The sequence below is a fragment of the Chiroxiphia lanceolata genome, chromosome 17, assembly GCF_009829145.1.
Source record: "Chiroxiphia lanceolata isolate bChiLan1 chromosome 17, bChiLan1.pri, whole genome shotgun sequence".
NCBI lineage: Eukaryota > Metazoa > Chordata > Aves > Passeriformes > Pipridae > Chiroxiphia > Chiroxiphia lanceolata.
This window is the reverse complement of record NC_045653.1, coordinates 13,520,411-13,545,456: the sequence shown is the minus strand read 5'-3', so window position 1 is coordinate 13,545,456 and position 25,046 is coordinate 13,520,411. Positions and strand designations below refer to the sequence as shown.

The window sequence follows — 25,046 nt, the reverse complement described above, 5'->3', positions numbered from 1 at the left end:
CACGTGGTCCCAACAAAGCCGCTCGCTCCTAAAAGAGCGTCGGTGGGACAGAAGAAAATGGAAAAACCTCATTAATAAATATGGCCTTGTCAGTTCCAACCCTCTGAATTTTGTCAGTACCAAAACTAAATTTTACTTGCCTTAGCTGTGAATTTCAGGGAGGCAAATATTTCTTCAATACTTAAGCCTCTGTCCTCACCCTTTCCCCATCATTACTATGTAGCGTGTACTTTCTAGTTTGAGCCAAATTTGGGAGAGAAGTGCAAGCTGTGCAGACTCTAAAAATGCTGGAAAAGATGGCAGAGAGTAGAGAGAAAGACACAAACTAGTGCCTTTGGAAAAAAAAGGTCTGATATGTAATCTCAGCTTAAAATTAACCTTTGAGTGAAAGCAAACCCCTGGAGCTGAGCATCCAGGGGATGGAAAGGTGTGTCAGCTCCTCAGAGGAGTTTTGGTGGCTTCAGGAGGCTCATGACCTGAATCCTCTTCTGCAGCAGGAGAGCACAGCTTGCAAACAGGCTGCTGAAGTTATTTTGCCCACTGCTTGCTTCCCAGGAGTTATTGAGTACTTTACCAGGAGGTACAGTCTGTGAGCAGGCAGGTTCCACAGGCTCGGGAAGGACGCAGCCAAGTGTAGGCAGAGCAGCTCTTTCATCTCATGCCATCCTCCTCTACAATGGCTCTTTCCAGTTGATTTATTTTTGTGAATTCACCTCATTTTTGTGATCCTTTTCTAAATTGAGAGGTTTTCTGCAGCTCGGGCTCATTCATATTTCACAACCTGGACTTAAGCAACACCCTCAGAGTTATTAATAGCATGAGATGGATGGTAGAATTAGAACATCAGAGTACTCTGGTTCAACTCACTTGTAATTAAGTAGACATCCTCACCTGGCCTTCACCCCTTTTATTGGTTAGCTGGAGGACTTCCAGCCACAGGGACATGAGTCGGTTCAACCTCCGTTTGACCTTGTGAATTAACAAGAAGAAAGCCCTGGGATGGCCCCAGCAGACAAACCAGTCCCCCAGCAGACAAACCTTTCTACTTCCATATTTTCCTGATGCCTTCATAGCTGGCAAAGTTCTAAGAGTCTGGAGCTGAGAACATGTAAACCACCGCTGGTTGTTGGTGCTGTGTCTGGCATTTCCCTCTGCTTTCTAGGGAATAAATATTACAGTGTAGTAGTTTAAATACATTAATTGCTGTTGCTGTGCCAAGTGTACCTCTTCTCTGAGTGCATCAGCTACACTTTCCTTGATTTGGTGTCTGTACTCAGGCTGCAGACCCCCGGGCCTTGCAGGTGGGCAGATAGCAGAGTGGAGTTAAACTCTTGGTGAGGCTTAAACCACAAAATCCAAGAAGCAGAAACATTGAATCCACTCCTTGCTGTACAGTCTCAATGTGTGGGCGTGTATATATATATATATGTGGTTAATTGCCTTACAAATATCATAGTAAGATTATATGTTTAAATCATCACCAGTTGCCCAGGCACAAAAGCAGCAGAAGATGAAGAGCCTGGGATGTGGGATGTGTCTGTCCCAAACATGTGGCCATTCCAGGGAAAACTGGTGCAGCATCACCAGTTCCGTGCCTGTCTGTCCCTGGAGACCTGGGCTGCAGACAGGGCAGTGCTCAGGTTTCATTGCTGGGCTGCTGGAGAAATGTTACAGCAGTGAATTTTCTGGATGGATGTGGACACTTCACTTAATCAGACTCTCCTGCAAAGCCTGGCAGATTGGGGGAAGAGAAAGGGGCAGTGTGTTCCACTCCCTTATAAAAATAAAAATGCAGAGCAGCCATCAGATGAAGCTATTTGGATCCTGCTGCTGCAAACAAAATAGAGACATGGAAAGAATTCTGAAGAGCTGGATCTAGCTGCAAAGTAGTTCCCATGAAATACTTGAAAGAAACGAACATTTTTGTTAGTGTTATGGTACTGTAACTTTTTTATAGTGAAAAGCTAAACAATTTTTTATGGTAGTCAGAAACTGTTTGAAAGTCCCTGACAGTGGAATATTATATGTTTACCTTTTGGCTGTTTGCTTTCTCTCTTTTGTTGATGGAGGAAAAAAAAAAATCTCAAAGTGATTTTCCTGGCTACATGTTTGTTGCAGAACTTTTTCTTTAGACGTTTTTAAACAAAAAAATTTGGCCATTGAATTTTTTTTTCATGTAGATGAATTGTCAAAAAGGTCAAAATTAAAAATAGTACCATGGGAACTATTTGGTTTTAACCTCAAAAGAAGCAGAAAAAATATACCACATTTTCCTCATTTAAAATATGAAAGTGGAGCCTGTGAAGAAAGGAAGCAAAATTGATGCTTTACCAGTACCCCAACCAAGCTCCAAGAGGTGGTAGCATCTACTGGGGGTGGAGACTTGCTTAAATAGAGCTGGATTTAAAACCAGACTGCAGCTCAGAGCAGCTTGGAGGAGACAGCGCTGGTTTAAAGGGGTTGAGGAGTTGGGATCTGGGCTGGGTTGTGACGGAAGGAAGGGAAGGCAGCCTTGGAGGCTGCTGCCAGGTGCCAGCATAATAAAAATAACCCTGTGAGTGATTTGTGGTCCTCTTCCAATGGTGAAGGGGAAGAACAAAAAATTCTGGGTTCAGGGGGAGTTGGTTTGATGTCCACACGAGTGTCACCACTGTTGGTGTGGATGAGGACAGGCGGGGTTGAACTCTGGGATGAGAGAATGATTTTTTTTTTTTTTTTTTTTTGTGGCCCAGGAGCAGTGGGACATGTTGGTGACTGTGCTACAGTGGGAATTCAGTGCTGTCCCACTGGCATCTTCATAGGCTGCCCATGCAGACTGGGTGTCCTGGTCCTGCTCTGCATTCAGCTGGGGTTGGTAGCTGTAACAGCAGTGCAAATAGTTGTGAATTTTACTGTTTTCTGGCTGTCACAAGAAGAGTCAATTGAACTTTCCTAACCCTGTGAATGTACTTAAGCTGCACAGATTAAGAATTGACATGTTGAAACACTTTTTTTTCTATCCCACAGAAGATTCTGTGCTTAATTTGGAAAGAAAGGGTGTGATTTTATTGGTGTCTGAAACTGGGACAAGGGGAATGAAGCAAACAGCCTGATTAGTGCCCCTGCTTATCCCCAGCCATTTTCTGTCATTCTGGTGGATTACTCAGGCTGTGATGATAGCCTGGCATGTTCTGGAGCACAGTACAAACTGCCTCTCTTTAGGTGCTCATAATTCACACTCCATTAGGATGTTGATGTAGGGAATGCTTGGCAGGATGTCAGAGCTTGCCGGGCATGATGAGATTGAGCTCATCTCATTAAACTGCATTCTGAAGTGACAATCCAGTATTTATATTTTTATTTTTTTTTCTGCAGCAGCAGCAGCCCCTTTAGGAGAGCAGCATGGCTTGCTCTGAACAGAGATGCCCCTGTCCAAGGGCCTGTGCTGCCCACTCCCACAGCCTTGCGTGAACATCCAGCACCTGTGCCAGCCTGGCACACGCAGCTGTGTGGGGAGACTTTTCCTTTTTTTTTTTATCCTCCTGTGAAGCTGAACAATGGAATTCTTTTATTCGTCTTGGAGTTGATTCATGGCACACAAATCTTAGTGTGTGTCATAGGGAGTCAGCATCTGACTAAACAGGAAAAAAAAACCAACCCAACTCTTTATTTTTAAACCCTTTAGGAACAAAGTTTGAAGTGGAGAAGTGAAAGCGTTGGCTCTTTTCTCAGAGTATCTGAAAATAAGTAGGGGGTAAAATGGTCAGTGCTTCAGCAGTCTCATGGGGTGCTGAGCTGAGGCTCCCACTGCTGCTTATTGCCCCCAGACATGACAAAGACCAGCTGTTTGACCTGGGGACCTTCTTCCTAATCTCAGCAGGTGATAATATCAAGATGGGTGTTTGGTGTTTTCCCTTCTTTGTTTTTCAGCCCCAAACTGACCTGGATCATCTTTTTTCAGGGGCAGATCTTCATGGGGAAGGAAGAAAGAATCAACTCTTTGACCCTGAGAATGAAGTTAGTAGCTGTGGAAGATGGAAGGGTTTGTGAGTCTGTTTGAGCCAAGGGTAGAGCAGGCAGGTTCAGTGTGAGCCCAGGGGAGTCAGCTCAGGGCAGATCTCTGCAGGCAGTCAGGTCTTGTCCTGTCTCTGCTTTTGCTTCCTGTGTGATCTGCAACATGCTCTGAAGGCTGCACTGACTCTGCTAGATGGGTTTTTCTGTGTTCCCTTGCTGGGGTTGTCAGTTCTTCGTGTTTCATAAGTGCAGGTCTGTATTTCAGAGGTTTGTCTGTCTTTCCACGTGCTGAGAAACCCAGGTGTGAAGCAGAGAGCAGAGTCTGCCCAGGTCGATGCCCTGCAGCACGTACAGGTGGGAATCACTGCACACTGCTTGGCTTGGGCAAGAAAAGCAACAGGAATGCAGTCTCCCAAGCTCAGGCTTGGAGTAATCTTTCCTGGAAGATGTGAAACGTTATATTTTCCAAAGCTTTGCAATAGGAACAAATGGAAGTAAACATCCAACTGATTTCCCTTCCTGATTTTTTTCCCCTTGTGTCTCATTGTGAATTTTGGGAAGGGATAAAAGCTAACCATGCTGTTTGGCCAGACCCTTGGTGTGTTTTGGGTGGCCTTTGTTGGTGCCACATGGCCACGTGCTTTACATGCCACTGTGTTCTGTGCTTGGAAGCAACTGGGTAATTTAGGAGCAAAGCTGATTGAGTTAAAAATCCAGTCCATTCCTAATCTCAGGGTTAAATCAATATCAATTAATTCTAAAGTACGGGAGGGTCTGTAGCACATGCATCGTGCTGGTTTCATTTTATTCTGGTAGGATCCAGTGAACTGCATGAACATGGAGGAGAAAATTGAAAACAAAGTGGAAAAGAGAAGGATGGTACCAAGTACCTGGGTGGGGAAAAGGAAGTGATGAGTGGAGATAGTGTAAGATAACAGTGGACATGCTGCCCTCAGAATGTCATTAATAAACAGCCACCGTAGAGTAATTCTGTGTAGGAGTAATAATTATATAAATGTGACCTTGTGATGAGCAATTGCAGAACTGATGAAGATTTTTCAAGACCTGATGGTCTCTGAGCATGGAGAGCCCTGTCAGCAGCAGAGGGGAAGGTCTTCCAAGAGTCATGTGCTGGAGTGGGCAGAAGTGGTGACTCTTTCCGTGGGGGGGAGAGAAGGGGACAATCCCACTCTTACGTTTCCCTCCCCCTTGATTTAAGGCAAAGACAGTTCTAGTTGGCAGTTGGTTCTGCTGCAGGGGTGGCATCAGCCTTGAGAGGAGCTGCCCTCAGTGTGGTTGACAGCTGAAAGTTTAGTTAAGGAAGGGAAGTCTCCAAAGGATGCTCTGCTCTGCACAGGGCACCTTGCCCTCCAGACAACCCAGAACCAGGAGGAGAACTTTGGCTTAGTTGGTCTGATGTCACTCACAGACAGAATTAGGGGAAACATGATAATGAGATCTAATTAATAATGAACAAGAGGATGGAATATAATTAATATCAGTCAAAAAGAATTTAGGGAAAATGGGTCTTGTGAAAAATTTTTTTCTCCCAAGTTTTTGAAGAAGCAGGTATCTGGGTAAATGTGATAAGTATGTAGGGGTTTTGTCCTAGAACAACGTGACCCTAAAAAATGTGATCGTGATAAATAGATTAAAAACACATTTCACATTTCAAAAAGCAGTTGTCAAGGAAAAGCCTCAAAGGCAGGAGGCTCCTTTGAATGCCTGGTGCTGTTCAGTGTTTTCATTTGATTTGGAGCAAGCATGAGCTTAAACCTCACTAAATTCACAGGCAATATGCACATTAGAGGTGAATGTATTGGGAGTGGGAGAGCTGTATAGAGCTGTCTGGAGTTCTGCTTGCTTTCTCTTCAAATAAGAGAAATTTGCTTACATATTTCTTAATATAATGTTCTGCAAGGTCATACCAGCAGGACAGGCAGAGACTGCACAGCCTCCAGGTGAGGTGTGATGTGACCAAGAGCTTGATGTGGCCTTGGGACATGCCAGCAGAAGCAGTGAAGACGAGAGTACAAGCTAATTTTTACCTTGTGTACACGTTTCTGCACTGAAATGCAGACTCCAGTTCTGCTGTGCAGGTTCTCAAAAGGTCATTTAAAACCTGGGGAGGTCATAAAAAAGGCTCAAGGCCGGGAGAAAAAAAAAAAAAGCCAGAGCATGAGAGACATAAAGATCTCAGTGTGTTTAGCTTGTCAAAATAAGATTGAGAGATAACTCAACTGCACTGCAGAAAAGTCTCTATGGCGAGAACACAAAGCACAGAGGAGAAGGGCACTAAAAAAACTGATGGGTGAAAGCTGAAATCAGGCAAACTTAAGTCACATCTCTAAATGTCAGGTAGTAAAATAAACTGTGCAGGCAAATGGCAGATTCTTCATCTCTCGATTTCTTCAGATCCAGGATGGATAGTGCTGTAGAAGATATTCTCTAGCCAAATGTAAACTGTTTGGCTGAACGGAGCAAAATCTAAGCTCCTGTCAACACTGAGAACTTGGCAAAGTGACTGCTGGGCCCTTCTGGCTCTTGGCATCAGCGAGGTGCTGTGTCTCTTCATCCTGGATCTTTGACCAAAAAATTTCTCCTTCCCAAGGTCATCCCGAAGGAAAATCTGCTCTTCAGTGATGTGTTGCACTGCAGGCTTGATTGACTGCTTAACCTTTGTTGTTTACTGCTGAACTGGAAAAGGTGCAGGGAATAAATCTGGTGATGCTGCAGAAAACGTCGATACTACTCTTATTTGTTCAGATACTGCCAGCTAATTAAGACAAATGATTTTGCCAGGCAACACCCACGTAGATGCATCTCATTTACCCTCTGATTTGCAAAGGTGTCAGAGCACAAAGATTTGAGGTAAGGGAGGAGGCACAGCCCCGATGTGATGCTCCACACTGACCAGAGAAGATTGCTGGTAGGTGACTGTTGCTTGTGAAATATTTTTTGGCCTGAAGATGCTGCTTGGTCCATATTTCTTTCCCTTCTGCACGGACCCTTTCCAGGTGTGCTACTCCTGATGTGCCCTTCTCTCCCAGCTCAGGGGTGTAAAAAAAAAAAAAAAAAGAAAGAAAGTGCTGACTGAGATAAAGTTTGACAAAAGGGTTTATGTGGGTAGTTCAGGAATCTACATCTGATGGCATCTCTGGGGCTTATACTGATCCCTTACCATGTTTCAGTCTTGCCTCTGGCTGCAGTGGTTTGGGGCCTTGCCTTTTTGGCAAAACAAATTTCTCCCCTTCTGCTAAAGGAAAACTTGTGGCAAAAAGAGACTACAGGGGGATGAAAGGTTGAAGAAACCTTTCTCCAGAATAATGGATGCAGGAGTTGCTGTGCGTTTCAGGAAAAAGAGGGAGGAACAAAGGATTCTTGTCATCTGTTCCTGTTGTCTTGTCTCCCAGAGTTTCTCCATTATACTTTTTTTTTTTTAAATAAGAATATCCATGTGCCATAGCTGTAAAAGCAATCAGGTGTGCTAGAAAACCACCCACTCATAGACAGCCAGCAGTGAAAAGCTGAACTTGCCCCATGCCAGTTGAATTGTCTCTGGCACAGTGCTCAGGTGCTACCCTTCCTTGGTTTTGGGCCCTTCTGCTTTAAGCCCCTGGCTTTGAATCTGGAGATGGCTGGTAGAAAGCAGCAAGCACCTTGGGTTGTTCCAAAGCCTTGCTCTGTCCCAAGCCTCTCACTTGTTGCCAGCTGTGGATGAATAGTCCTTTAAGTTGGAATGCCTCCAGGCACGTCTCGGTAGATTGGGGAAATAAGAGATTTTTTTTTTAAGCAGATGTTGCATAGCTGGGCAACGGGGCATCTTTAATTTGTTTCCTGCATTTGTGTCATTTGCTGTCTGACACTGGCTGCCAGCAGGACTAACCTGGAGGGGCAGGAGGATGAGTGTTCTGAGTGCACACGTGAAGGGGGGGGCACTGGTGCGTGCAGATGACTAAAAGATTGTTTGTGGAGGTGAATGTGAGAGAGAAATTCAATGGACCATCAAGTGTGCCCGCAAGGCTGTGGGATGCTCCCAGAAAGGAACCTACAGACCCCATCAGAGGCTCCAGTGAGCTGCACAAGGCTTTAGAAGGTGCATCAGAGGGAGCTCCTCTGCAATGGTTGGGGGAATAGGCATGACCATTTCACAGGGCTTTGCTTTTGTTGATGCCCATATTGTTACTCTTGCCTGAAGGTCTGGATTTTGAAAGCACATGAAAAATATGTTTTATGTTTGTGTGACTTCCTGATTTATACAATGTGCTTTGTAATTGCTCAGGGCACACAAGCAATACAAACTGTAGTTAATGTTAACCCAGAACATGCACATTCCATCCCCTTAGCCCATAGGGACATGCATACACGTGCTGCACCATATGTGGGGACAGCAGCTGGTGCAGAGCCCTGGGGCCAACACATTTACCCAGTTGGAAACCTAATGATACCAGAGGAAAAGGTACTTTATAGCTGTCTTTATAGGAGAATTTCTGTCTTTGCATTTCAGTGTAGATATAATTTGAGAAGTAGGATAGGAAGCATTTCTGGTATCTTACTGAAAGTGCCTGTTCACACCAAGATCTAAAGAAAAGTATTTTAGGTCAAGCAGACTGCTACACAAATAACAGAGTTCTGTGTATTTTAGACAGGTTCTTACAGATACCCTTGTATTTCCAAAGTAGTTTGGAAAGTGATACCCAAGAAGTTCTACCTGAATATGAGGAAGAACTTCTTTACTGTGTGGGTGACCCAGCATTGGATCAGGTTGCCCAGAGCAGTTGTGGAGTCTTGATCACTGGAGATATTCAAGAACCATCTGGACACGAGCCTGTGGTCTAAGATGATCCTGCTTGACCAGGGAGGTTGGACCAGATGACCACTGTGGTTCCATCTAACCTTACACGTCCTATGATTCTGTGAAAGACTTGTTTTCTTTAATATCTGGGGCCCCTGAGTTCTCTAGACTCAGTAGCTGGGTCATTTCTTCTCCAGGGGTGGTCCTCGAACAGCTGGTGGGTTTGGGAGAGCGGTGTGGGCCAGAGGTTTGTTGCCTGAATCCACATTAATGGCCAGGCATCTTTAGAGGATTTAGATAATTCTGCTTTGTTCAGAAAACTTGTAGCAGATGTGTTTCAGGATGAGTGCTCTACGTAGGATGAAATCTGGAGCTTCCTAACACCAGCTACAGCAATTAATAGTAATGGTATTCATTACATATTCATTACATAACTTGGTTTGTTCTGGGAAACAGACTGCTAGAGATGGAGGATGAAAATAGCAGCTGTTAATTTCAGAGGGCTGAGCCTCTGAAGACTGCACCCAGGAGGAACTAGAACCTACTTAATTCCCTTTATGCTGTAGCTGAGGGCGTCTACCAAGGGGAATAGTTCTCTCCAGGGTTTTCCACTGCTGGTGGCTTTCTGGTGCCACCAGGGAACATTTCGCCTGTGCCCAACTATTCCCCTGTAGCCCGTCTGGAAGGGCTGCTGCCTTCACAGCACCTCTGGTGCTGCCTGGCCTTTTCCTCCCCTCTGCTCCTTTGATGAACACCAGGACCTGCCACTCTTTGCTGGCAGCAACAGGGGATTTGGGAGAGGCTTTGAGGCAGGGTCAGGCTGTGCACCTCAGCTGTGCCCGTGGTTACCACTGCTGTGTTCCCTGCCTGGGCAGCTCTGGGTGCAGCCAGCTGGAGTGCATGCCTGCTCCATGGATAGTTGTTTGGTACAAATGGTTGGAGCAGGTAAGGTGGAGTGTATGCTTTGAGTATCTTCTGGGCCCTGGCTTGGTGGAGCACTGAGTCTGTTCCAGATGTGACTGGGAGCTGCTGAAGAAGCAGGACTGAGTAAGGAAGCACTGTCTGACAGCAAAGTACTGCCAGATGCCGGGCTGGTCTTTTGAAAGACCTTCTCTGCTTCTCCTTGGCTGTGTCATTGCAAAAGGCTCTAGGAATTGAGGCTGACTGCCTTTTCTCCCCGTGTGTTCCTAGATGGCGATGGTCGGAGGCTGAAGGGAGCCATCCAGAGGAGCACAGAGACCGGGCTGGCCGTGGAAATGCCCAGCAGGACCGTCCGCCAGGCCAGCCACGAGTCCATCGAGGACAGCATGAACAGCTACGGATCAGAGGGAAAGTAAGTCATCAAAAGGGAGCTAGCTGGGTGATCACTCGTGGGATGCACTGTCCTTACACCTATTAATTTCCTTGCAGCATGATGGATGGTGTGTTCTTCTGACTTGCTTATGCTGCAGGTGTACTGCCCATTCAATTAGAGCTGATCTCTCTGCAGAGCTGGCACGTCCTTTAGCTGTTTATATACTTTTTTTAGTATCCTCATTATTCTGGCTGAAGCAGATACCCATTACTTTTAACCACTTTGCCTTCGGAAGAATGATTCAGGGTGAATAGCTGAGGCTCATTACTGGTCATAAATTATAAGCCAGTAGTTTCTAATATTGCACAATAGTTATGCATTTCCTCTGTTTCAAAATAGCCCTTTGGTTTGGTGCAGGGGGAGGTGTCAAGGTGCTGAAAAGGGTCAGAGTAACAATGCATTATAGCACATAGGAAAATCATATCAAAATACATATTTAGAAGCCTGTGTATACTTTGGTAACGAGCTTTATTTTATTTCATTTGAGTTCATGTCCTAAAAGAACGTGTTGCAGAAAACATTTTTGACCCCGTAAAAAGTTAAGACACACTTTGTTGCATTTAGGCTTTATACCAGAATGCAAAGCAGGAGTCTTTAGGCCAGAACTTTGGGAGCTGACTTGTCTCCAATTCTGGTTTTTATATTTGAATTATTTGAGGCCATATATGGAGATTTTATTAATTTTATTAAGATGGCCATTCATGGGAATGTTTGGAAGCAAAAAAACCCACGGTATTTAAAAAAGAAGGCAAAATATACCATCAGAGTCTGTGCTTCTAGATGTGAGGCCAAAATGTTTGTATACCTAAAATGTGCTCTGTTTAGGCCAAGTTTCACACTTGGCATTGCTCTGTACAGTGGAGTCCTGTGTGGTATTCCAAGTACACTGTACAGCTAAAATGCTGGGATAGTCCAAAGGCACTCTCAATTAATGTGATTCTGATGTTAAATAAGTAACAGCCTGTAAATTAAGAGAGACTTTCTTTAGCTTTGGAAGTAGGCTAATCCTGGAAAGGCATCATAGATCTGTGCTGAAGGTTCAAAATAGTAATGAGGCACAAGCTGTGATAGCAATCTTGTCACTCCAAAGCTGTGATGTACCTTATCTCTTCTTCGAGCTGCTGTCTCCAGGGAAATATTCCTGCTACACCAGCACAGTCCCGTGGCTTGGAGTTCTGCCTCTGCTACTTGTTGCAGGGGATTAGTGAGTAAGTTCAGTCCCTTGGCAATGCGGGGCAAGAATCTGCCTTCATGCAGAGCAGAATTCTTTCCTTTTTCTATTTACACAGCTTACCCTCCTGGGAAAGGGTTTAATTCCTTGCGTGGTCTGTGTCCTGTCGTTGCACATGCTGGCTGCTTTCACTGGGCTTTCCTGGGGGGAGAGTATCTCTGCCAACAAACTGTTGCACCCGTACAAATGCTACCTCACCCTGAAGGCAGGTGACATGTCGCTGTCAGCTCGGCAGAGAAAGGGAAGCCCTGCCTTGCTGTCCAAATGTCTTTATTAGAACAAGCCCAACGTTTGGTATTCCAGCCTCGAAACGCTGCCAGAACATCCTTGCCAGCGCCTCTGCCAGGGATGGGATAGTTTCTTCTCTTACTTCTCTGAAAAGTGTGATTAAGTGGTTCCTGGATGCTTTGTTCCTAGGTGGGATAATTAATCTCTTCTGGGAAGCCGGTGGGAATTGCAGCTATCTGTCTGAGCCACGAGTGATAAGCAAACAGAGCTCAGAATACAAAGAACTAAGAGGGCTCAATTCTCTTGAAACATGGTGGGAGGGGAGTTTCTCTGCTTTCTTTTCCTGCAGCAAAGAATGGAATTGTTTGGGGAATAGCTTTGAGGAACAGAAATGTGTTCTCCTAAATCAGATTTCTCTTGACCTCTCTCATTTGCTGTAGCTGTCTTCCCGGGGAGGCAAAATGAAGGGTCATATATCTTGGTTAGCTGTGGCAAGTTTACTTTCTTTCTAATAAAAGCTGGGTTTCTGACTGATGCAGATACTCCCAGGTCAGAGACAGTTTTCACCAGTCAGTGTCGAAAGTCTGGTTTTCAGCAAGATGAGCCTGCCCTAGTTCTTCCCACCTGAACATCCCTTCGGTGTGTTTGCACCTGGAAGAAGATGGATTCAGTACCTCATCTTCCAAGAGGGCTTGTTTCTCTACTTCTGTATGTTTTTATAATTCCTTTCAATTTAAGGACTAAAAGGACAACTTCCAAAGGTGGCACACTGAAATGAGCAAAGATCTGGTGTATCTGTGCTGCAGGAGGCCCAAATACCTCCCCTCAGCCACACAAAATGCTTTTAGAAAGCAATGCTGACTGACTGCTTTCATGTTTGTTGCAGCTGCTATAGCTGCTCTGTGCCAGTGCAAGGTATCACAGTCAAAGAATTTTCTGAAATGCATAATTTTGAGCAATGCTTATTTCATGTGAACACCAGAGCACATGAAATCCAGGTTTGTTTGTTTTTTGGTTTTTTTTTATGGAGAGCATATTATGCAGGGGTATACCTCTCGGATATGCTAGGCCTTCCTTCAACAAAATAATCCCTTTACCTGTAGATGAAGTATATAGAAGATTAGCTGGTATGAAAGATGCATCTCCTGGAATTTAAGCTCATACAACATGCCAGTAAGTGCTCACAGTGTGAACACACTGCTTCATGTAATTTTTTGCCAACCTTATTACCCAGGTTTTACATTGCATAGTGGTTCTGCACTAGCATAGGAAATTAATATAACAAAATTCAACGTGGGTTTTTGTAGAAGGGAAAGTAGATATTTATTTATTCTAAACACAACTGTTTTCAGTCATTCCCTTGTCTGGGTTTCACTGACTCCCGCTCTCACCGCCCCATGCAGGCACCAAGCCTCGTGCATCCAGGGCTGTAGCCAGGATGGATTGTGTGCTGCAGGGAGGACCAGGAACACCATCTGTCAAGCCCTTGCTGTGTCTGCTGAGTTGTTCTTCACAACAGACTGGTTCTTGGACTGTTTTTTTTCTTACACTTTCTAGGACTTACCTGCTATTTTGGAGTGATCTTTCACCTCGGGGTCTTACTCTTTTTGATCTCAAGCAGCGCTGGCACCTTTTTGTTCCCTCGTTTGGGGGATTTTTATGGCTACAGTCTGCCCTCAGACAGGCTGTGGAAGTGATGTGCTCTCTAACCTGGTTGTCCTTCTGTCATTGAAGGACAGATCTGCTGCTGACAGGTTGATTGTGCTTTCACACACACACAGATGTTTCCATTCATAGTTCATCCAGACCAATCTTAGCACTGGTTACAAATCTCTACAACAGTGAGTATTTTCTTCAGTGAGTATATATCTAAAAATTTGCTTGAGAGAACAGTTATGCACTGTAGCAAGTGCCTATCGGGTAGTTTCAGGACACCAAGATTGCTGCAAGGATACAATTCCGAATATAGGAATAACTCACAAACAACCCCCTGAGATTCAGCAGAGATCTCAGCTCCATCCTGGCTCTTGCACGATCTACATCTTGTTTTGGCTGGGTTTTGCTGCAGCTGCATGACACCATGTACAGCATTCAGAAAGCAATAGATTCTGGACTTGCGTGTAACTTGCTCCTGCCAACCACTTTTCTGTCTGAAAATGGAGCAGAAAGACAAAAATGGACCTGGAACAAAAGCCTGCTAGCTACCATAGTGCCTAGTGAGTTGTACTCATAGTGTTTTTGTTCTTGCTGGCTACTGCTGAGATGATTAAGTTATGGAGAGCTCAGGTGATTTTTACCTTAGAAAAGCACAGCAGGGGGTGACTGGCAAGGCCTTAGAGGATTGTTTTGTACTATCTGAGACCCATGTGCCTGTCCAGCAAGGAGGCATCTTGTCAGCCGTATCATCTCTCTTTCATGGGGAGGGCAGCACCAGCCTGAGCCCTGTCTGAAGGCCCTGTTGTGACAAAGACAGGAGGGAGAGGACAGCCTGGCATGTATGCTGCTGGCATGGGAATCTTGAGCCCCTCAGCTTTCTTCTGTCTCGTGCTGTTCCTGCAGGCTTGTACCAGTTTTCCCACTGGGCATATGGGGCTGGTGTGAAGCAAAGCTGGGACTTAGGCTGGGAGAACTGCCTGCCCTTCTCTGCTTCACTGTGGAGCAATAAGTACAAGGAAGCTGGAGGAAATAGTGACCTGGCTTCTAACTTCACTTTCCTTCACCAAAAATTATCCACTGCCATTCAAGAATGATCAAAAGACCTGATTCCTAAACACACCATTCAACAAATTCTCACTGCAGCTATTCACTGAGTGTTTCTTCTTTGACATCGAAAGCCAGGGGACTTCTAGACTCTTTTACAGCAGATTATCTTTGGGACTCTTCTTTTATCCAAGTCCTTTTAAAAAATGTAATGAAAGGTATTGTTAATACAGTTCAGGCTATAAGAAGTCGATGCCTTTCGAGATGGTAACCAGGAAAGGAATAGAGATTGTTTCTATAATACATCAAGAAATTCATCAGCCTGTTGAGCAACAGCATATCCTTTTGTGCTGGTAAAGCTTGACCAGCACAGCTTGGAAAGGGTGTGACCTTGAGAGCTGTAGTTACAACAGTAAATGAATCCCACCTTCAGCAACCTCTTGGGAACAGACAGAATTGCTCTCTGAAGACAGGTAGCTATCTTTTATTCAGTGAGTCTGAGATGACTAGTGATTGCTAAAAATGGAGCTCGCCTGGCAAGGTGGGGAAGGGAATGGGGGAGGTCTTTGTGCAGAATTCACTGCATAGTTTTTATAGCACTGTTTCGGTGGCAGAATTCATACAGCAGAAGGAATCGGATACGGGAGCAGAGTACAATGTGTTATAGCACATAAGACAGCACGTCACAGTGCTAAAAATGTTACAGAAAAGTGGAGTGGCCAGGAGAGGAGCAGAGCTTGTTGAGAGGCAGAGACAGAGATATTTCCTGGCAGAGGAGAGGTGTGCAGGCAGTGGAGTTGGGGTGGGGTTGGGTCCTGCAGGGATAGATGCTCGTGGAAAACCTTCCGAGCCAAAGTGAAGGCTCCTGCAGCATTCCCATCGACTTTGACAGGGTGAGGGGCTGCAGTCGAATGCGTGTTCCATTAATAATTCCTCATGTGCATCATAAATATTTTAAAGATAGGGGCAACAGACATGAACAAGTTCTGCCTTCCTCCTTAGCTGATAGATCTCTACTTGGCCTCTGGGTGTAAGATGCGATTTAAAAGATGTTAACATGCAATATGGATGAGTGTGATTGTTACACAGAACATTACAGCTCCCTGAAATTGGAGTTTTGATGAGGTTTTTTTAATGCTCAAATAAAATAACTGTCAAGTATGTTATCAGTCTCAGAGGAGACTTCCCCCTCCCCATTGCTCCTGGCTGAAGGAGTGTGTTGCTGTCCCTGGTTTTTAAAGACAGAGCTGGAGAACTTTAACTCTGTGCTAGATGTAGATGTGTAGTCAATCTGTTAGTTCAGCTGTGCAAGTCAAACCACTCAGGTGTATGGCTGTGTTTAGGTGTGCCAGGGGGTGGCTGTGTTGAAGCTGTCTAGCTTCACCACCACCCCAGCTGGCTGAACCCACGGCAGTGGAGCAGTGCAGCTCTGCAGGAGTCAAGGTGTGCAACTTGTGTAGTAGAGAGGCAGGAGTAGAGATTTTGTCCAAGGGGGAGGACACGAAATTCTCTTCTCTTGACAGAGCTTCTGGAAAAAAAAAAGGTGTTACAGCCAGCCTGTGAAGGGAGCAGGGAGCAGTGAATCCATTCTGCGTTTCTTCTGCACAGACACATCAGCCAGTGTGTGGCCATTACAAGTTGGTACAATCAAGATCAGTCTCAAAGTCTTGTGAGATAGAATTAAAAAGTACAGTATCATGAGGAAAAGAAATGGAATATGTTGGTCTGTCTTGTGAACTGGTAACTCACAAATGGTGTTCAGGACTGATATGTAAAGAGAAAGGGCTGGAAGAAGATTCAGAAGGGAAAAGCAAAAGCAGAGCACAGGAATAAACTCTCAGGGAAGGATTTTAAGAACAGGTTAGACAAGTAGCTGTCATGGATGGTGTAAATAAGGCTGCTCTGGCCTTGGGACCTGGATGTGGACTGACCTGTGGAGATGCATTCTTACCATGTTTCCCGAGAGTTTTACAAGATTTTGACAAGTTGATTCTGCAGATGCTTGCAACAGCATAATGGATACCTGGCATATAGAGTCCCAGGGGCAATTTAAAAATAGATTTAGAAAAGAGGTCAGACAAACTCCACATGGACAGGAAAAGAAATTAATGATACATTTTCCCGAAGTGTGTCTGTGCCATTACACACTCCGCATGCTAATGGTGCAGAGCCACACACACCCTGTGAGAGGGATCAGCACAGCTGCTCTGCATTTGCTTTATAGCATTTTGCATTGAAATCAGTGTTGTCCATCTAGGCATTCAAATCCTGATCAGTTTACAGGCAAACTCTGAAAAGCTGGTCCTCCATGCAGTCATGGATAAAGAGCAGCTGCTGTGCCGTTAAGGAAGCGACTGCATGATGCTTTGCATGAGGAGAGGAAGGACATGGATCTTTTTGCAAGGGGTAGGTCAGGAAATGCTGCTACCTTGAAAGAGCAGAGAAGCAAGCAGCTGGCAAAGAGCCTTTAAACCACTCTTAAATTACACTACAGAGGACAGATTCTATACGCCCTGACCTACAGCATGCAGTGCAGGAGCACAGTCATCAGAGACTGCTGCACTGATTTCCTAAATGATCAGGATTAGGAATGTTGTGTTTAAAAGAAGAAGGTCCAGGCAATCTCAGCCCCAGTCGGAGCACACTGCTCCTGAGATCGAGTGAAGGCGCGGTTTTGTTCTGCATACAAACGTGTCACAAAAGACAGAAATGTTTTATGTGTTGGGCCATCTGTGCCATAAGCTGGGGTGGTGGTTGGTACCTGCTCTGCCTGGGGGCCGTGTGTGGGCCTTGGGATGGGGCAGGAGCTGCCAGCCCGGGCGCTGCTGCCTGCGCTGCCTGCGGGGTCTTGTCTCCCTCTCGTGGGTGTCTGCACGGCTGCAGCGGGAGCTGCTGTCCCTGCTGTCCCAAGGTGTGTCCCTGCTGCCGTGCCTGCAGCGTGGTATGCAGGGAGCTGTGCTCACTGCCTGCTGTACCAGGGACAGCTCAGGCTTAGAAATGGCTGTTTTATCCATGTGGCTGAAATGGGGTTTGCAGCCTATGCTAAGCCTTAGGGGGAGCTGCTACCTGTGCAAACACTGTTAATATTCATGCAGGTTTCTGCTGCATTGGTGGGCTCAGAGATCCCAGGGTCGATAGTGTCCAGAGTGTCATCTCTCTGCTGTCCCTGCTCTGCCTCCTTACCTACAGCAGGGACAGGGCCTGAGCATCCTCCAGCCAAATGTCCTTCATTTGTCCTTGACACCCTGGAGGCATCACTGACCTCCCCGTGCTCTCTCTCTGCCTTCCGGTCAATAACGAGTCACGTTCAACTCACGACCAATTCCCCAGCAAACCCACGATCTTTAACTTCGTTAAACCCGCTCTCGTTCCTCTGCGGCGAAGCAGAGCCCGTGAATCACCATTAGTGAGAGCAAAGGGCCAGAGAAGAGATAATTAATTTCTCTTTGCTGTTCAAAGGCTGCGCTGCCCTGGCTCAGGGGAGGATCTGTGCCCTCTAGACAAAAGGCTGAGGAGTGTCACCTGTTAATCTTCTCTGTGTGCAGCCCTTTGCAGCATGAGGTGGTCCTGCTGCAGCCCCTGTCCCCAGGGCCCTGCTGGCTGTGACAGCTGCTATTTGCAAGTCAGCTGAAAAATGCTCCCTCTTTATTCCTCTGGCTATTTTTAGCATTTCTCTTTAGATTGCAAAGACAATTCGATAACCAGGTCATAGTGATTTCTCCCCTTAAGGAAGAGGCATGTTTGGCAATGGGAAGGAAGGGCTCTCCAGGATTGCTCCAGTGTGTGTGAAACACATCTGCTGGCTGTCACCCAGGGTGGAGCCAGCACTGTCACCTGTGGCAGATCCCTTCAGGAGCATGTCTCTTCGCCAGCACATCAGCATGTGGTGATGCAGCTGGAGAGCTGGTTGCTGAATCAAGGGCAGGTCAGAACAGCTCAGTTTCGTCAGAGGTCAGGCAAGAAAAGTCCTCTGGGTGTGTGGCAGCGTGGTAGGGGAGGGCTCTTACAAGCACCAGGGCTGTGTTTAAAGAGCTGAAAGAAGTCAGTGGTCCCTGGAGCTCTTTTTCTCCCTGCTTTAGCTTCAGGAAAAGCAAGTGAGTGAATGGGGAAGGTCTCTCCCACCAATCTCATTATACACATCCCCCTCACCTCAGCATCCTAGTTTCTCTCTGAGCACTTGACAGACAGAGCTCACTGAGCTGGATTTGAGCATCCTAAATTTAGTTGATGCAGCGAAATGATTCCTGCTGGTTTTAATTCACATTTGTACTAAATTTCTGCAATTTTATTTTCCTCTTCCCTCTCCTCTCAGGGGAGAAGCAATGGCTTTCTTGGAGGTAGCTTATGAGTTTTCCAGACAGAAATTGTTTCCACTCCAGGGTTATTGGCAATACCCAAATATATGTCCAGGAATTGGTCAGAGCCAAGGAGCCTGATTTAGAGCTGCTTCTTCTAATGTCTCATAAAGCAGCACTCCAAAAGGTCAACCTCTGTGCAACAAAGCAGCCAGTCCCACTAGCTAATGGCATAATCTATTAAAGAATTAATTCAATACGTTTTCCCAGTCAAATATAACAACAGCAGGGAACATTAACTGTCTAACCTAATACTGAGTTTCAAATAGTGCTAGTAAACCTATTAACTAGGGCTGTTATCCAGACTGACGGAGTCTTGACCTTGGCCTGTGTTTCTAAATGGGCTTTGCCATTCCTCTTGGGATCAACCTTAGAGTTACAAACCAGGAGCAGCTTCATTCAAGCACAAGGGCTCAGCTCCTTGTGAGGGTCTGTGCTTGTGGGCCAGCCCTGGTGTCCCTGCAGCAGTGTCCTGCCCTGGCTGTAGTGTGCTCTGAGGAGTGTTCACCATTTTGAGGTCATCCACAGCCCTCTGACTCCTGAATCTGTGTGGAGCTAACAGCAACCTTTGCTTTGCTGTAAACACTTCCAGTTGCTGTTGGTTTACCTTTAGCCCAACAGCTCTTGTTCCTGTGCTTTTTAGCATTTTCCTTCATGCTCTCCTGCTGTTTTCCTCTATATCACTGATGAAGGCTGCAGCATAGGCTGCTCCCTTAGCAGGTGCTTTGAGTTTCTCCTGAGCTGCCCAGCTGCTGGCCGAGCCTTTGCTGACAGCATTCACAGCATCACAGAATGGCTTGGGTTGGAAGGGGCCTTAAATATCACCTAGTGCCAGCCCTGCTGCCATGGGCAGGGACACCTTCCACCAGACCAGAGGAGGGGTGTGTGAGAGCACGGGTGGCTTCTCTCCACACATGTATAAAATGCAGACAAATACTTGGCATCGGCCTTTGACGTGATTCTCCCTCTCAGCAGGTAAAAAGTGGTTTTCTGTGACAGGTTTAATGAATTATTTTGAGGATCCAGGGGCCAGAAGGGTTTTTCTTTTTTATTGTCCTGCAGCATTCCAAATCTCTGTGGGTGGTCTTCTCCCAGCTTTGTGTCCCCACTGCAGTAACGTGCCTGGAGTTCATCCCAGAGAAAAATGTCTCTGAGATCTGATTCTGGGTGTGCTGTGCACTCTCATAGCCCTCAGCTTCATTCAATCTTAGGCCTCCCCTCCTCTCTCCTGGTCCTCAGCATCTTGTTAATTAGCCCGAGCATCTGTTCTGAGCACAGCAGTGAACATTTCCCTGAACAGTTGTGAGTTGTCTTGCCAGCCTGTTATTTACGTGCTTGTTCAGGTCACACACTCCCCAGGGCAGGAGCGAGACCCTGGCCCATTTATCTTCCATGAGCTGAGAAAAATAAAGAAAACATTTACCTTCTGGCTGATGGTCCATTCATCTCCTGCTGAATCTTATGTCTTTCTCTGTCAGGTCTCCTTTCTCTTGAACTATTTTGAGTTCTCTAAGCGCTAGTTTTCATCCTTTTTTGACTCTCTGTGTGCAGCTCCAAACGCCTGAGCCAGCAGGCTTACTGAGTGTTGCTGGTCCTCGTGTGCACCAGGGCTCTCTTCTTCCCTCCTTGTATGGACAAATCATGAGCCTGATAAAGCCTGTTTGGCTCCAGGCTCCCTCTTCCCCTGCCTCCCCCATCCCGTGTCCCTGCAGATTTACCAGCCCTGGGGATGTCTCTCTCTCTCTGTGCACAGTTCATCCTTGGAGCCTGGCCACAAATCCAGCTCCTGTACCCAGGGTGCTGCTCCCCAGAAAGGGCTGCCCCAGCAGGGCCAGCAGATGCCAGGTGGGTGGTGGGGCATGAGGCCCCTACCCAGAGGGAGCAGAGTGGGGCCCTGTGCCACCCCTGCTCCCGGGACAGATCTTGGCACGGGGGATGCACCTTGTGCCACTGAGGAGTTGGTGACACTGAAAGACAAGAAAAATGTTAAGCCTTCTCTGCAATTAATGCCAACAATAAATCCCGCTGTTCCTGTTGTATCTCAAAATATCACCCTGAGTGTTTATGCAACAAACAGTGAAGGTGGGGTAAAAAACCACTGAACGGGGGAAAATCCAGCCGTGGAGAGCCCCTCCCTTCCAAACCTGTCTGCCAGGATGCCGAGACACCTTCCTCCCTTTTCACAGAGGTGACATTCGTAAAGAGCTCAAGGGCAGGGTTTTCCATGCTGATGGCTCAGCAGCTCCCTGTGTAGCAGCAGTAACCAGGTTTCTCAAGGAGCCAGGTCAGCACAGAGGGAGGTGCAGTGCTCCGTGGAAGAGTCAGGCCGTTTAATGCAGTGTCCCTGTCACGGGGGGCTGAGCCACCCAGTGAACCTGTCGTGAGGACACGAGCTGGGGACACATTCTCTTCAGCCCATGCATGGCGAGATGCTGAGGTGTGTGTGCTGCCTTTCTAATTCCTTGTCAGAATAAATAAATATTCCTGTGGGGCTGAGACCGGATCTGAAAATAGCTAATGAGAGCTGAAATCCTAACCTGAAATTAACGTTCCCCCGGCTGAATGGGGTTTAAAAAGAATTTCTATTTTTTCTTTTTAATGTCTTTCAAAATGTAACTGGCTTGCAGGGGGGGCATCAGTGAGTCTTTGTGGCTGAGTCAGCTGTGTGAGAGCCTGTGGTCCCCAGCCCGCCCCGCAGGCAGGGCTCCGATCTGCCATCACTTGTACCCAGTGTGCAACCTCCTCACAGCATCCTGAGAAACGAATTTGGGGAAGCAGGGAGCTGCATCATTACGTGGGTAATTGCCCCCCTCCAAGGACGTTTGGAGAAGTGGAGGAGGTTTGTAATTGTGCCTGGCTTTGGCACGCAGCAGCTTCCCCGGAGGCAGAGTGCAACACCCGGCACGGCAGCGTGGGTACCCCGGCACAGAGCTCCTGACGTGTGTCTCAGCAGCTGTGTCATGGGCTGGCAGATGCCTGCAGGACAAATGTAGGTGTCAAATGCTGGCCTCGAGCCTCCTCCTTACCACTTGCAGCAAGTTTTTCTACAGCCTCGAAAACAGCTGCGTAAATCAGGGCACAACTGAGTAAATCTTGGTTGGTATCAGAGTGCCTCAGCCTCTGACGCTTTTGTGTTGCTTCACACGTGTCCAAGTGCAGTGACCAGCACCTGTAGCCATGCCATGGACCAGCATCAGTACCTGGTGACTAGATTTGGAGGCTCTGTCCTCCCAACTGCTTTTGTTTCACTGCGGTGACTGCGGCAGAGACATTGCTGGGGTTTGAGGACGTTGCCCCTTTAGCCTTGCAGTGTTCAGGTCCTTTTTGTGACTAGCTGTGGAAGCAGGTATGAACACCATAGAAGGGATGGGGTGGATGCTTCTGGTGTTGAGCAGTAGGAAATGGGACCCTCTGGTCGAAAAGGAGATGTATTGCTCTCCGTGTATGGGATAAGTAATTGGGACTTGAGTCACAAGGGGATTGATGCTCACCCCCCTCATCTCACTTTTAACCACTGCTCTAGATGCATTATTTCCTCCCCAGAAGTGAGGGTTGGGAAGAGTCAATCAGGGATCAAGAGGATCCCATAAGCTACTCTAGGAATCTGCTACCTAGAAGAGGTGAAAGGCTGCATATGAGCCTGAGATGGCAGAGATTTTACAATGAGTTATAGTTAAACATTAACCAGTTGGTCACTTCAGACACTATTGTTTTTTTCTGTGCAAGGAAATAGATTTTGAATGGATTCCATGAAACTAAACTGTGTGGAAATCAATGAGTTTTGCAAGAGAAGAAGGTTTCTCTCGATGTCATTTATTGCCAAGGTGTATGAAATCTGGTTCTTTAATTAATGGGTTGCTTTAAAACGCAAATTAACCACTTGCCAAAATAATTTTCTTTTGCAGCTTGAATTTCAGTGGAGTCCATCTGGCATCTGCTGGGCAGTTCAGTGACTTCCTGGGGAGCATGGGCCCTGCACAGTTTGTTGGGCGTCAGACCTTGGCCACCACCTCGATGGGTAAGAAACACAAAAGTGTTGGGTGGCTTTAATTTAGTTTTGAACCGCTCCTACAGGCCACTAATAATGTGTCTAGCGTCTGCTGATCTACCACTGTCCTGCTCCATTTCTCTGTTAAATCAAGTGTGCTTGGCTGAAAGGTTTTGCTGACTGTAGCACATGTGGCATTAGCAGGAGAGAAGCAGCTTTGTGCTTTCCTCCCTCAGCTCTGAAAGGCACAGACTAAGTAAAACACAGCTAAAGTCCTGAAAATGCATCCTGTGCATCTTGGGGTTTTTCTTTCTCTCTAAGGCCCACCGTGCTCTGTAAGGATTTTGTTATGATCCACCATAATTGAATTTTCCAAAGCAGCCTGCAATCCTAGGTGCTTTTGTTTGGGAGGGGTGAGAGTCTTGTTGCCACAAAGAGTAGGAGACTGAGCCCCCAAAGCCATATTAGAGGGCTGGCAGTCGAGTTTGCTTTTGAAAGTGTGGGCTGGAGTCACTGTAGAGCTGCTCCAGAGTAACACAGGAGGAGATCAGGCACATACAGTTTTTTGCAGCTTGTAGCAGGCAGGACACGAGGATTGTTTTAAAACATTTTAATAGCCCAGGGATACATTGTTTCAAAAGCCTTCTGTTTATTTTGACATTTTGGTTTAGGGGATGTGGAAATTGGCTTGCAAGAGCGAAATGGGCAACTAGAAGTGGATATCATTCAGGCTCGAGGACTGACACCAAAACCCGGCTCCAAAACACTGCCAGGTAGTATGCTTTGATCTCCTAAAGTAATTCCCTGAGCCCCAGCCTCCCGTGATGCTTGTGAATAGGAGAAATTTTAATTTCACTGGGCTTCAGCAGGACTAAGCAATCTGTGTGCAGCATTGAAAAAAAGGCTGCTTGGGCAAATCTTTTCCCTGCTGTAAATGCCTTCTTCAGAAATACCTGAGACGTGGCACTCTGTCTTTTCTAAAGTGAGCACGAAGATTTGTTTTCATATTTGACCATGTTTGTTTTTTCCAGCTGCTTACATCAAAGCTTACCTGCTAGAGAACGGCGTGTGCATCGCGAAAAAGAAGACAAAAGTGGCTCGCAAATCATTAGACCCTTTGTACAATCAGGTGTTACTGTTTGCTGAGAGCCCCCAGGGCAAAGTATTACAGGTAAGATGAGCAAATCTCAAGGCTGCCCATCTCTCTCTTCCACCTCTTAGGGAAGATAATAAGTCTGGCAAGGGACCTGGATAATTAACAGGGATGAGAAGAAGCCAATGTTTTCGTTGAACCAAATGCACTCCATCTGAATGTAGCAAATGGAAAGGAAACCCTTTTTTTTTTTTCACACTCAAACTGATGATTATTTCATCCTCTGCCAATTACCATGAATACCTACCAAGAAGAGGTTGATTTTTATTTTTTTAATTGTTTTTTTTCCCCACCCAATTAGGAGATAGGCGGTACCTATAGCTGCTGAACAATCTGCAGCATTGGTTATCTTCTGTGTTTATAGATATTCAGAACACTCTGCTTTGGCCATCACCCAGTCACATATCCTGCCCTTTTCTAACCTCTTTTCTGTTACTGCCATACATTTTCTATCATACTCATATTTTCACCTCAGTTTCCAGAGCAAAGAATGATTTGCATTGTTGATTCATATAAAAATCATTTCCATCTAATAAAGCCTGACTAAAATCCATTTGTAATACTTAATGTAATTCATCCATGAGTTTCTATTGTTTACCTCAACTGGCATGTGAATTGCCAGCTAACCTGCTGGACCCTTCTCATTAATGACCTCTTCCTCATCTACCTTGATTAGAATAATTTTCCCCTGATGCAACGAGACTGCACATTTTTTACTGAACTGGGATAGAACCTGGCTTGGTCTGCTCTTGCCTTGCGTGGGTTTCCTTACCTGCTGCCTTGCTGCCAGGAAAGGCAGTAAAATGAGAGCACAAGAGAATAAAATGAGGAGCTTGGCTCTCTGCTGATTGCCGTGTCACCAAAGCAACTTTGTGCAGTGGCTTGCTCCATCTCCTGCTGGCCTAGAGCGTGAATTTTTGTGTTTTACTTGACATTCGTTGTCTCTCCTACCTCATTTTACAGAAATTTGTAATGTGGTGGGAAGGAGGTTGTGAGGATTAGCCAGAGATCACTGGTCATTGTCATAACCCGCCCTACTCATCCTCTCCTCTTCAGAACACGGACTCGCTCTGGAGTCAGTCGTCTCCTTTGTCTGGAGCCACGTAGGGCCCCTTGCCCACGTGCAGACCTCCAGCATGCCTAATTCCATGACCCTCACTGCATCTGTTGTTCCACCCACTGGTCTCCATCATGTCGTAAGTGTGATTCAGCCTTCCCTGCTCGCCTGCCAGCTCTGTCATTAGCCCTT

General features: G+C 46.2%; 1 protein-coding gene across 1 annotated transcript in view; it reads left to right on the top strand.

Moving 5' to 3' along the window:
• Nucleotides 1-25,046, top strand: part of RIMS4 (regulating synaptic membrane exocytosis 4) — a 53,955-nt gene that overhangs the window by 20,375 nt on the left and 8,534 nt on the right. Inside the window, exons 2-5 of the mRNA XM_032704944.1 lie at nucleotides 9,980-10,121; nucleotides 22,562-22,674; nucleotides 23,316-23,417; nucleotides 23,676-23,815. Coding sequence (XP_032560835.1) covers nucleotides 9,980-10,121; nucleotides 22,562-22,674; nucleotides 23,316-23,417; nucleotides 23,676-23,815 — 497 coding nt within the window. The remainder of the gene's footprint in view (nucleotides 1-9,979; nucleotides 10,122-22,561; nucleotides 22,675-23,315; nucleotides 23,418-23,675; nucleotides 23,816-25,046) is intronic.